This window comes from Hemiscyllium ocellatum, chromosome 25 (assembly GCF_020745735.1).
Source record: "Hemiscyllium ocellatum isolate sHemOce1 chromosome 25, sHemOce1.pat.X.cur, whole genome shotgun sequence".
Classification (NCBI taxonomy): Eukaryota; Metazoa; Chordata; class Chondrichthyes; order Orectolobiformes; family Hemiscylliidae; genus Hemiscyllium; species Hemiscyllium ocellatum.
In genome coordinates this window covers 4,766,579-4,780,540 of record NC_083425.1, presented here as the reverse complement: position 1 = coordinate 4,780,540, position 13,962 = coordinate 4,766,579, and the positions used below count along the sequence as shown (strand labels likewise).

The 13,962-nt window shown below is 48.2% G+C and overlaps 1 protein-coding gene across 2 annotated transcripts in view; it reads right to left on the bottom strand.

Annotated features, from left to right (window-relative positions):
* The window catches only part of LOC132827896 (hepatic leukemia factor-like), a 48,266-nt gene extending 35,087 nt beyond the window's left edge, over positions 1-13,179 (bottom strand). For both annotated transcript variants that reach the window (XM_060844676.1, XM_060844677.1), the window contains exons 1-2: positions 12,761-13,179; positions 8,599-8,931 (exon numbers count right to left, since the gene is read on the bottom strand). In XM_060844676.1, coding sequence (XP_060700659.1) covers positions 8,599-8,931; positions 12,761-12,866 — 439 coding nt within the window. In that variant the 5' untranslated portion in view covers positions 12,867-13,179. The remainder of the gene's footprint in view (positions 1-8,598; positions 8,932-12,760) is intronic.
* Positions 13,180-13,962: the final 783 nt, after the last annotated feature.

Genomic DNA, 13,962 nt, shown 5'->3' with positions numbered 1-13,962 from the left:
CATATTGAACAGCACACCACAGTCAATGGCATTGTCTCTCTTTCAGAGCAGAAGGTGGTACCCCTGACAGGAAAAGGAAGCAAGCAGAACAGATAGAGAGAGACCTCTCCATAGTCTTACTGAGGTGACAATGTTCTATCATGGGGCCAGCTACAATGAGAGAGCACTGAAGCTTGCATTGCCTGAAACATGCAGGAGGACAGAGATCATGCTTTATCGCCACCAACTTCTACCCCATCCTTATCCTGTTACAGCTGCTGATGGGGTCACACCCCTCCCCTCACTGAGGTGCTGCCTTTCTGCACCACAGCTGCCCCAGGAGAAAGGGGAGCACTCCAGGGCTGTGACAGCCTCGATGGAAAATGCATTACCCTTCTCTCTGACATTACAGCTGTCAGCTCAAATACTCACATGCACGAGAGATGGGAGTGTAGAGTCGGGGTCTGCATGTGGGTAGTCAGAGAACATAGAACAATACACGCAGAACAGGCCCTTTGGGACTTGACGTTGCACTGACCTGTGAACTATTCTAAGCCCATCCCTCTACACTACCCTATCATTCATGTACTTATCTAAGGATTGTTTAAATCTCCCTAAAGTGGCTGAGTTGACTACATTAGCAGGTAGGGCATTCCACGCCCTTACCACGCTCTGCGTAAAGAACCTGCCTCTGACATCTGTCTTAAATCTATCACCCCTCAGTTTGCAGCTATGCCCCCTCGTATAAGCCGATGTCATCATCCTAGGGAAAAAAAAAAGACTCTCGCTGTCTATCAAATCCTCTGATCTTGTATGTCTCTATCAAATCCCCCCTTAGCCTTCTTCTTGCCAATGAGAACAGACCCAAGTCCCTCAGCCTTTCCTCACAAGACCTTCCCTCCAGATTAGGCAACATCCTGGTAAATCTCCTCTGCACCTTTTCCAATGTTTCCACATCCTTCCTGGAATGGGGTGACCAGAAGTGCACACAATATTCCAAGTGCAGCTGCACTAGCGTTTCGTACAATAGCAGCATGACATCATGGCTCCGGAACTCAATCCCTCTACCAATAAAACCTGTTAAGAAGTGTATACCTTCTTAACAGCACTATCAACCTGGGTGGCAACTTTCAGGGATCTATGTACATGGACTCCAAGATTCCTCTGTACATCCACACTACCAAAAATCTTTCCATTGACCCAGTACTCTGCCATCCTGTTATTCTTCCCAAAGTGCATCACCTCACATTTAGCTGCATTTAACTCCATTTGCCACCTCTCAGCCCAATTCTGCAGTTTATCTAAGTCCCCCTGCAACATTCTTCCACACTGTCCACTACTTCACTGACATTAGTGTCATCTGCAAATTTACTGACCCATCCACCTATGCCTGCATCCAAGTCATTTATAAAAATGACAAACAGCAGTGGTCCCAAAACAGATCTTTGTGGCACACCACTAGTAACCAGGCTCCAGGCTGAATATTTCCCATCAACCACCACTCGCTGCCTTCTTTCAGAAAGCCAGTTTCTAATTCAAACGCTAAATTACCCTCAATCCCATGCCTCTGCATTTTCTCCAACAACCTACCATGTGGAACCTTATCAAAGGCTTTACTAAAATCCATGTATACCATGTCAACTCCCCTACCCTCATCCACATGCTTGGTCACCTTCTCAAAAAACTCCATCAGGTTTGAGAGACATGACCTGCCCTTGACAAAACCATGCTGACTATCGGCAATCAAACTGTTGCTTGCTAGATGATTATAAATACTTTCTCTTACAATCCTTTCCAAAACTTTTCCCACGACAGAAGATTCACTGGTCTACAATTACCTGAATCATCTCTACTGCCTTTCTTGAACAGAGGCACAACATTTGCAATCCTCCAGTCCTCTGATACTAAACCTGTAGACAATGATGACAGGGGACTTATCTATTTCCATACCTTCTAGAATTGAGAACACCTCTTCCTTAATAACCTCAATCCTTTCTAGTCTAATAGCCATATCTCAGTCTTCTGTGGCACATACCTATCCCTTTCCATCGCTAAACTAAACAGAACTGAATTATGGTCACCCTCTTCAAAGGGCTCAACCTACCACTAAATCAAACACCTGGCCTGGTTCATTACCAAGTACCAGATCCAATGTGGCCTCCCCTCTGATTGGCCCTTCGACATACTGCGTCAGGAAACCTTCCTGCAGACGTTGGACAAAAACTGATCCATCCGATGTATTAGAGTTATAGCATTTCCAGTTAATGTTGGGGAAGTTAAAGTCCCCCATAATGACACCCTGTTCCTTCCACTCCTACCCAGAATCGTTTTGCCGAACCTCTCCTCCACATCCTTGGAACTCTGTCGAGGCCTATAAAAAACTCCCAGTGTGACCTCTTCTCTCCTGTCTCTAATCTCAGCCCATACCAGCTCAGTAGACAAGTCCGTGTCAAAAAGTTCTTTCAGCCACCGTTATACTGTCCTTGAGTAACATTTCCTCTTCTACCACCTTCCCTGATCTTAACGAAATATCTAAATGCTGGAACCTGCAACATCTATTCCTGACCCTGCTCTCTCCACGTCACTGAACAAATGCTAACTGCAGCCACACCAGGAGAAAGAGGCAATTAATGAGTCGACTCTCCAGAGACTGGGCTCACTGTGGGATTTTTAGAGAGGGCAGCAAGATTGCTCAGTGAGGGGCGGCACAGTGACTCAGTGGTTAGCACTGCTGCCTCACAGCACTAGGGACCAGGATTCAATACCATGCTCAGGTGACTGTCTGTGTGGAGTTTACACATTCTCTCTGTCTGCATGGGTTTCCTCCAGGTACTCCAACAGTCTATAGATGTACAAGTTAGGTGGACTGGCCGTGGGGCATTGCCCATCGTGTCCAGGGATGTGCAGGCTAGATGGGTTAGCCACAGGAAATAGAGTTACAGGGGTGGGCTGGGTGCTCTTTGAGAGGTTGGTGTCAACTTGATGGGCTGAATGGCCTGCTTCCACACTCTAGGGTTTCTGTAATTCTGAGTGGGAGTGGTGTTGGTGGCTCAGAGGAGAAAGATGCTGTCTGTATTAATAAACTGCCAGCCTTCTATCACTAGCCATAGTGCAGCTTATGGTAACCACTGCAGTACAGGCAGGACACACCTAACAACTCAGAACTGCAGACAAAACTCAGGTAGGTGTCTAGCTTTCACATGTACTGTCCCATACAAAGGTTCAAACTGAACACAGTGATTCAGTAGCAGCTCAGCACCACCTCGTCAAGGACAACCAGGGAACCACAACTACTGGCTCTTCCCCATCCCTCTCCAAATTCTCCTCTAATTGAGAAGAGGGGTCTTTCAGTTTGGCACCAGGTAGGCAACTCAGCCTTCAGGACTGTCTTTGTTACAGTGACTAGCGTCCACCCCCTAGCTACGCTGTCCCCTAACCCTACACCACCTCCCTTTACTCCCTGTTTCAATAGCACCACGGGCAGAGTGTCGTGATCAGTTCACTCTCCCTCTTTTCCACTGCTGTGATGCCATTAATGAGGTAGTGACGTATGAGATATCCACGTTATGCTGTTAGGGTTACTTTAGGGCTCTTTGTCATAGATGTTCTCTTCTGTGCTTTGCATTCTCATGTGGTCTTTCCTGCCAGCACATCTGCTCTAGTGCTTATTCCTAGTTCCAGCCCTCGCTCCAGATGTTGCTTCTGTCCTGGGCCTCAGCTCCCCTGCATTCCATCCTCCCACAGCCTGCCCTGCCCCACACAGCCACAGGCTTCCCCTGTGTTTGCTGCTGACTCCCTCTCTGAGCTCACACTGATGCTGTGGGCTCCACCCAGTGGCCGACGTAATTCTGTGCAAGTAGCTCTGCTCCCTACACCCATCTGTCACTAGATGGAGCCCGATCAATCGAACTACAGTAGTCAAGGGGAGTGGTATTTTCAGAAACATATTCTGTATTTTATTTTGCAAGTTATTTCAGCTAGGAGCTATGGTACAGTTAAAGGTAAAGTCATCATAATCTTACTCTCACATTCGAGTGTGTTAAAAATCACACAACACCAGGTTAGAGTCCAACAGGTTTAATTTGGAAGCACTAGCTTTCGGAGCGACGCTCCTTCATCAGGTGGTTGTGGAGCTACCTAATCAAGGAGTGGCGCTCTGAAGACTAGTGCTTCCAAATAAAGCTGTTGGACCATAATCTGGTGTTGTGAGTTTGTTAACTTTGTCCACCCCAGTCCAACACCAGCTCCTCCAATTCATTAGAGGGGGGAAAGGGGGTGAGGGGGCTGGTGGTGGTTGAACCAGAGGGTCACCGTACCTCAGGCGAGGGGAGAAGTTGAGAAGGAGGGTCCTTCATGGTTATAACATCAGCCAGTGCAGGAGTTGAACCCAAGCAGTTGGCATCACCCTGGTAGTGAAGATGTACCAACGCTGAACAGAAAGACGAGATTGTTGATTCTTATGCAACTGGTCACTGATATAATTGCTAACCATAAACTGTCTTGTAAGTACCATCAGTTAATTACAGATCTTTGAAATCCTTTTGATTTCTCTGTAAAACAGACTCTTGAAGTCGTCAAGATTCTCCTTTTTATAAAGTTTCCCATTATGTTTTTTTTTGGAAAAAAAGGAAAGTTGGGCTTTAGTAGCTGAAACATATTCAAGTTTGGTTCCCTAACCTTCTCCCTCCTAGCTCCACTTGATTCCCGTCACACTCTCAATATTTATTTTGTCAATTTAATTAGGACTTCTTTCTCCATCTTTAAAAATGTCCCCCAAACATTCGCCGTTTAATAAACCAAACGGCGGCCGATGCTGCAAATCGGAAACAAAGAGAGAAATTACTGGAGTGTTAATGTTTCGGGTGCAGTGACCCTTCTTCAGAACCTTGAGAGTCACTGGGCTGTCGGCATCAACTCTTTTCTCTTCACAGAAGCTGCCAAACCTGCTGAGTTTCTCCAGCAATTCATTCTTAAATGAAAGTTTGGCCCATTCTTCCCATGACAAGAATTATGACTGAAGAAACTAGTAACTTAAACATAATCAGAATCATGCAGCACTGAATCACACCCTTCAGTCCAAGCCAAACAATCCTAAACTGAAGTAGTCCCACCTGCCTGTTCCTCGCCTGCGTCCCTCAACCACCTTACCCATTCATGGACTTATCCAAATGTCTTTTAAACACTAATTGTACTCACATCCATCACTTCCTCAGGATGTTCGTTCCATACACTAAGCACCTTGTGTTAAAAATTTGCCTCACGTCTTTTTTGAAAATCTTTCTCCTCTCACCTTAAATATGTAGCCCCTCGTCTTGAGATCCCCCCATACGGGGGACAGACAACTGCCATTAACTCTCATTACTTTATACACTACTATCAGGTCACCTTTCGACCTTCTACAGTGAAAAAAGTCCCAGCCTTTCTTTATAACTCAAACCTTCTATCCCAGGGAATCTCCTCTGGCCCCTCTCCTGTTTTCTAATATCCTTTCCATAACTGAGTGACCAGGACTGGACATAGTTCATTCTTTCTTGGGATGTTAAAACTATGGATTTCTCAGCTCTCCATTCTCTTAACCCTAGAGCTTGCATGTCCCGCTCATATTTGGTTTGGTTTTAGGTCAGAGGTCTCAACAGTTATGACACACCTAGTAATTTTTTTTATTAATGTGGCACAAGTTGGAACATTAACATATGTGCAAAATTAATGTTGTCAAAGAGCATCTTTGAATGTTATATATAGTACGTATATATTAAACTATATCTCCTTTGACACAAACAGGAAGATGTCTCTCAAGCTTATTCTGCCATTTAACTAGATCACGGTTGATTTTCATCTCCACGTCCCAGCCTTTACTGCAGATCCCTCATTACCATCACCCAGGAAACACCCAAGTTCCATTGAAACTGGGGAAGATCACACACCTCAAGCTCACCAGGTGATCTGAGAACCTGTACACAGTGGGGAAAGTATAACAAAGCTGAAAATGTGTTGCTGGAAAAGCGCAGCAGGTCAGGCAGCGCCCAAGGAGCAGGAGAGTTGACGTTTCGGGCATTAGCCCTTCTTCAGGCTCATATCCGAAACGTCGAATGTCCTGCTCCTTGGATGCTGCCTGACCTGCTGCGCTTTTCCAGCAACACATTTTCAGCTCTGATCTCCAGCATCTGCAGACCTCACTTTCTCCTAAAAGTATGAACAAAACTTGGATTTTTAACATAAAAAGCCAGTGACTTGATAAAAGCTTAAAGATTATGAAAGGGCTTTACTGAAGATAGCTTTCACTTCTGGGGTAAGACCAGAACTAGGGATTATAAATGCAAAAATATTCAGTAATAAATCAAATAGGAAATAAAAGGAGAACATTAATTAAAGTGAATGTTGAGAATGTAGAAGAGTTACCAAGCAGGACGGTTCAGACAAATCACAGAGTATTGGAGGGGAAGCTGAATAAATACATGAGGTAAGAAGCAATATTCGAACAGTGTTAGGAGGCTTCTGTAAAACTCTCTCACAGTATGTGGGTGGCACTGACTGGGCCAGCATTTATTGGGCGTCCTTAAGAGCCCAGAGGGAGTTAACTATCAACCTCATTGCTCTGGGTCTGGAGTCACATGTAGGCCAGACGCAGAAAGGATGGCAGGTTTCCTTCCCTGAAGGACATGAATGAACCAGATGAGATTTGGTAACAGCTGACAATGGTTGCCATTTTGCTAACGTGTATTTCACGTTCTCGTTGATTTCAAATTGAACCATCTGCTGTGATTGGAATCAAACCCATGCCTCCAGATCACTTGCCTGGGTCTCTGGATTACTCATGAATATCACTTTTCCACTTCAGCCTTCTGCTTACAGGAGCATGAACACAGTGGCTACAAGAGCAGGTCAGAGGTGAGGAAGACTGCAATGTGTAACTCACCTGACTCTCCAAAATCTGTCCATCATCTCCAAGGCACAAGTCAGGAGTGTGATGGAATACTCCCCACTTGCCTGGATGGGGGCAGCTCCAACAACACTCACTCAAGAAACTCAACACCATCCAGGACAAAGCAGCCACTTGATTGGCACCACATCCACTCCCTCCACCATCGGTGCTCAGGAGAAGAGTGTACTATCTACAAGATGCACTGCAGAAATTCACCAAAGATCCTACCTTCCAAACCACTTCCATCTAGAAGTACAAGGGCAGCAAATACATGGGAACACCACCCCTACAAGTTCGCCTCCACATCATTCACCACCCTGATTTGGAAGTATATCATCGCTAGGTCAAAATCCTGGAATTGCCTCTAAGGGCATTGTGGGTTAACCCCTAGCAGGTGGACCAAAGCAGTTGGAGGTGACAGCTCACCCCCACCTTAAGGGAAACTACGGATGGACAATAAATACTGGCCCAGCCAGTGACAGCGAGGTCCCACTAACAAACACAAAATACATATGGTTCAGTTGGACCAAATGGCCCATTCGTCTGCTGGAAATACTAACCCGCTGAGAAAAGTTCAGGTGAAGTCACATCACAAATCAAGTAGAACAAAAGGAAGGTCAAACCACAGATAAACCCAACACTGAACTTCAAACGGTTTCACAGGAGACAGTGGTGACAGGTGGATTAGCGAAAGGAAAAGTGATAGAAATCCATTTGAATGCCGAGGAGCTGTTCCTGCTTCTGCAAACATGGGTCTTAGAACATTCAGATACAGCTTTAGTTCCAAGTTTGCTGAGGATTTAGCTGCAGTGAAATCAAAGTTCAGGTGGGCACCAAGGGGGAACTGTATAACTATATCAAAATGTAATCACTAATAACGCCACAGCTATTCCAGAACAACTACCTCCAATTCCAAGACCAACCTTTAGCATATTCTGACATTATACAACAACATATCTACCGGTATGTTCAGGGTGAAATCCACAAGATTAATTACAAAATTAACATCCGACTGCCCTGCTCCCACTGGGGGAAGGAGATGCTATAGGGAGATACATAGTAGTAAATTCAACTTCCGAGTCTGGATCTACATTTAAATAAGTTTCTAGTTTGTAGTTGAGGGGGAGAGATTGCTGCACGTCAGGCATGGTTCACGGGAGACAAAGCAAGCAAAGATATTCAAACCCACTTTACAGATCAGAGCACACAATTCACATTCCAGTGCACCGCAGAGGGAATACTGCACTGCCTGAGGTGCTGGGTCCAGAGGTGTCCTAGGCTAATGTTGACTCCAGAATCTAATTAAAAACAGATTATATAGTTGGAGATCTGGTTGTGTGTCATGCACTGCAACGGAGACTATACTTCTAAAAATACTAAATTAAAAAACTCAAAAGAACTGCAGATGCTAGAAATCGGAATCAAAAACAAATTGCTGGAAAAGCTCAGCAGGTCTGGCACCATCAGTAGAGAGAAACCAGAGAGTTAACGTTTCAGGTCCAGTGACCCTTTCTCAGGAAAAAGGGTCACCGCACCTCGAAACGTTCACGGTGATTTCTCGCCACCAATGCTACCAGACCTGCCGAGCTTTTCCAGCAATTTCTGTTTTTGATTCCATTTGATCAGAGCAGTTTTGTTTGGGGAGGGCAGTGGGAAGAGAGGGTTTGTGTTTGCAAATTGCTCGGGGCAGAGATTACCTGCTCGGACAGGGCTCTGGAGGAGGTTTGGAGGGTTAAGGCCCAGATGGACAGAGGTGCTGGCCTTGCTGAGGTCCATTGGGGGTCCATGGGAGGCAGCAGGCGACTGTAAGGGTGGGTGCTGCTGGCTGGACTCCTGCTGCTGGGATGGACTTGGTGGGATTCCATTCTCAGATAGGAACTCCTCGAGATCCATGTACTCCAGTTGGAAGGTATCCCCATCATAAGGCAATGTCTTGTCCCACAGTGTGGGTCCCAGGAAAGCTAACTGTGGGACCGTGCTTCCTGCAGCCTCATCCTCCAGCTGTTTCTCCTTCTCTTCTTTGTTGAAACCTTCAGAAAAGATGAAAAACTGGAATCTTAGTTACAAAACAAATAGAAAAACAACAAATAAGACATTTCCTGTTGTGATCTTTGCACACATGCTCCTACACTTCCCTCCCATTGTCCCCTCGGGAGGCAGGAGCCAGAGAGAAAGTGCTTCGAGGAACATCCAACTAAAAAGGGATCACCTCCAGATAGAATGGTAGAACTGTTAGAGCACAGGCCATTTAACCATCAGATCTGTACTTGCCCTCTGCAACAGCAACTCCCCTCATCTCACTCCCCTGCCTCTTCCTCCAGCATTGCAACTGATATTGAAACAATTCTCTTAAAAAAGAACTCAATCCACTTCCATGACTGTGTATGCCAGATCCCCACTTGTTGCACAAAGAATTTTGCCTCATGTCACTGTCACAATCAACCTTAAACCTATGCCCTCTGGTTCCTGACACCACACCGCACCCCCCCCCCCACCCCACCAATGGGAGCAGTCCCTCCCCACCTACTGCTGTTCACACCCTTCATGATCGAGGAACCTCTGTCAAATCCAAACTATTCTCTCCTCCTGGAGTAACAGCTGGAGGTTCTCCAACTTTGCCACATCACTGATCGCTGGAGCCATTCTCTCAGTGCCCATGCACTTGTCCTATAAGGTGCTGCTCAGAACTGGATGGAATGCTCCATTTGAAGCTAAGCCAGTGTTTTATACAGGTTTGTCATAACTTCATTGTGAGCTCCTTCTGAAAAACGGGCTTCAGGAAAGCAGACTGGCTGTTTGTATTGAGGTTTAACAGTGAATCATGACTCTATCCTGATTCACAGATGTGATATAGTTGGATTACGGTATACTGTACAGTTGCAGTCCTCAGGATCCCACCAGGTAACAGGGTTACAGCCCTGTCAAACTTCACTGCGTAATGGGTTATGGTCCCGTATGGGCTCAGAGGGTCATTGTGGCCGTCCAATGAAAATGGGGCACTACATGGGTGCGATGCTAATGACATTTGTTTGATGCTTGAATTTAGCTCAATTTTGAGTTGAAAAATATCTTAACGTATTAAATCAGAGTCCTAATGATTTATCATTCGAATATGGGTTCGGTGCAATGTTTGTGGTATTGGTTGGACTCCCCAAAGCCACTTTCTGTAGAGAGATGGATTGCTTGTGATGACACAGTAGAACGTTACAATGTGGCTCCAGCATCAGACAGCAGGGCACAGAGACTCCGGGACAGCACTGGGGAAAGAGGGAAGTCCTGTAGCTGAGGTAGGTCCACCTCACGGTTCTGTGTCTCCTTCTCCTCAGTTGGTCTCACTCACATCTTCTTATAGGACAGTGAGATTTTCCAGACCTGTGGAAATTGTCCAGGACCAAACACTCCCCTTTTCCCCTCCATATTCCCTTAAGCTGGAGCAGCACAGTTTAATCTTTTCAGGTGAGGTTCTCAGAGACATTCCCAGAATAAATATTGCCAGTTGCACTTTGTGTCTCTCACTGCGTTTCACACCTGCACACACACACACACCATGGGAAAAAAAAGAAAAAAAAAACCAGAAAAAAAATAGAAACAGCCAATCAACATTGCCCTAAAAAAAGAAAAAGAAAAAGGGGAGTTGCTAAAAAAATAAATAAATATTGCCAGAATGTTGGTAAAGTCTTGACCAAGTTTTCCAGAGGGTCTCCTGATGTGTTTCAGGATCCTGTTCCCCCTATCCAGCAGCAGTGACTCGGAATGGTGAGGATCCCAGTCAGTAACATCAACACTGTTTATCCCCAAACCCCTGGGCACCATTAGCAGAGGGAGACAACAATCACCATGCCCGACAGTTTCTTCAGTTTCTTGCAGACATTACTAGTGAAAATCAGCCGGTCAACAATCTTCTGGGCACCATTCCTGGCACTAACCTCAACTCCTTTACCAAGGTGCTGCCTGACACTAAACTCCGATTACATTTCAGATGAAGAATTCAGCTTAAGCACCTGACAAGTTCAGTTTTAAGCACTGCCCTGTAACAGGACCACAGTACTGTATATATAGCAGCATAACCCAGGACTACAATCACACTATAATATGATGGCTCTCTACATTACTACATACTATATCATTCTGTCACATTCTTGTCCCCAGTTCCCAGCACATTTTACTGCAGTTAATTGCAGAATTCCCCCATTCCATCCGTGTGCGCTGAGGAACCGCTCACTGCCCGAGGCTCACTACTCACTCCCTCCGCCACAGCCTCATTGTCTGGTCTGGGCTGTGCTGCTGGTGGGTCGTTTACTGCAGTGGATCTCTCTACACCATCCGAGCTAGCTCATTTCAAACACCCTAAGCCACACTGCCTGCTCTCTTCTCTCACTCCCTCTCTGTTCACTCACTCTCTCATCACCCTGGACCTTGTCTGTTTACCCCACTACTGCACCATCTGGTTTCTTCCTATTCACATCTCCTTCAATACCTGAAAACGTGCCTCTCCCTTCCCTCCCTCAGTCCCCTCTCTCCACCAGTTAGCTCCCACATGCCTAACCCCTCCCAGTAACCCCTTCTCCTGCACCCATTTCCCCCCGCCTCAGACAGCCCTCTCATTTGCCCCCTACCCCACCCCCACCCCGAGCGTGGCTCGCCACTCCCACTTCCGTTTTCTCCCCCGACCCTTCTCCTGTGCCCCCTCGCTGCAACACCCCATTCCTGCCCCATTTCCCCAGTGCCACCTCTTCTGCACCCATCGCCCTAATGCACCCTTCTCCTGTGCCCCCTCCATCCCCCAGTCTCCCCCAGCCCGTGCCTCCCCAGTCCCTTCCACCCAGTCTCCCTGTGCCCCCTCCCCAGTCCCTTCTCCTTCTCCCCCCCCCCCCCGTCTTCCCCAGCTGGTGCCTCCCCAGTCCCTTCCACCCAGTCTCCCTGTGCCCCCCAGTCTCTTCCCCCTCTCCCCCAGCCCCACACCATCCCCAGTCCCTTCCCCCATCCCCCAAGCCCCACGCCCTCCCCAGTCCCTTCTCCTTCCCCCCCAGTCTCCCCCAGCCCGTGCCTCCCCAGTCCCTTCCACCCAGTCTCCCCGTGTCCCCCAGTCTCCCCTAGCCCCTTTCCTTCCAGCCCTGTGCCCTCCCCCGTCTCCCCCAGACCCGTGCCCCCCAGCCCACCCCAGACCCTTCCCCCTCTCCCCCCAAGCCCCACGCCCTCCCCAGTCTATCCCAGCCCCGTGTCCCCAGTCCCTTCCCCCTCTCTCCCCAGTCTCCCCCAGACCCTAGTCCCTTCCCCCTCTCTCCCCAGTCTCCCCCAGACCCTAGTCCCTTCCCCTTCTCTCCCCAGTCTCCCCCAGTCCCTCCCAGTCCCTTCCTCCTCTCTCCCCAGTCTCCCCCAGCCTCGTGCCCACCCCAGTCTCCCCCAGCCCATAGTCCCTTCCCCTTCTCTCCCCAGTCTCCCCCAGCCCCTTCCCCAGTCTCCCCCAGTCCCTTCCCCCTCTCTCCCCAGTCTCCCCCAGTCCCTTCCCCCTCTCCCCCCAGTCCCCCCCAGTCCCTTCCCCCTCTCCCCTCCCCCTCTCCCCCCAGTCTCCCTCAGCCCCTCTCCCCCCAGTCTCCCCCAGCCCCTCTCCCCCCAGTCTCCCCCAGCCCCTCTCCCCCCAGTCTCCCCCAGCCCCTCTCCCCAGTCTCCCCCGTCCCTTCCCTCTCTCTCCCCAGTCTCCCCCAGCCCCTTCCCCCTCTCTCCCCAGTCTCCCCCCTCTCTCCCAGCCCCTTCCCCCCAGTCTCCCCCAGCCCCCAGTCCCTTCCCCCTCTCTCCCCAGTCTCCCCCAGCCCCTTCCCCCTCTCTCCCCAGTCTCCCCCAGCCCCTTCCCCCGTTTACCTTCCTCATAGCGCAGAGGCAGTTTCACCGGGTTCTCCAGGAGCGATTTCAGGACTCCGTGGCTGGGAGGTAGAAAACGGGGATTTAAAGAGATCGGGCGGGACATTTTTTTTTGCAAACCTGGTGTTCAGAAAAAAAAGAGACCTTCTCCAGAATGCAAGGGGAAAATTAATAAATGCAAAGCCTGACCAAATCAGAAGGAGGGCTTGATGTTTTTAAAAACAAAAGTGCAGGGGATTGATTCAGTCCTGATGATCTGCTCAGCCCGTTTCCATTCGCTCCTCTCCCTCCCTTTCCCAAAAAAAACCTGACGTCAAGGAGCGAGCAGAATAATATTTTGTTTTCTCTGTGTGTGTGTCTCTCTCTCTCTCTCTCCCTGTGTGTACTGTTTCAGGCAGCCAGCACATTAACGCCTCTCTCTCTCTCTCTCTCTGGGACTGCAGGGAGCTAAAGTCAAGTCATGTGAAAGAGGTGGAGTTGACCCACTTTTCGCCAATCGCTTTTGCAGTAAAACTTCTTCACCCTCCCCTCGTGATGCAGCTTTCATTGGTTATTATCTGCAAGGCTCGGTTCTCAGTGTCTCTCTTCCAGGAGAGAAAACTGGTTTCTTATTTTCCCTTAAAAAAAAGGAGAGCACATTTTATATGCCAGAGAGAGAAATACCCTCCAGCCTTTCCATATACAAATCTCGCAGCTCAGTGGCCTGTCTGATTTCATGCTGAATGGGAGTCAGTTTATATAGCAGCCACTGTCTGTGCAAAAAAAAATTACATTCAGTTGATGGGAAATAGGCACTGCGTATGGGGGGGGGGGGGGGTGGTGGTGGGAGAAGATGGTGTTGAAACATTCCCACACAGGAAACTTCATTTAGTCTCAGTACCTCCTAGGTTCAGTGTGTCTCCAGCACTCACCCCCCCTGTGTGCATCCTTTGCACCTGTCCAGAATAAGGTGAGAACAGGATTAGACTTAAACCCGATCTCATCACCAGTCTTAAATCTCCCCCTGACAGGCATCAACAGGAGGAACTATCTTTGGAGTGGGTTGTTTCTGGAAGGGGTTAACAGGGAGGCAATGGGAGGAGGCAGTTTGAGGAGGTTGAGTTTCTGGTTGAACAGGTATGCTGAAAAGGTGTCTATGGTATGGTCATGTTTGCTCAGCAGGTCATAGTCTAGATCAGAGTGGTGCTGGAAAAGCACAGCAG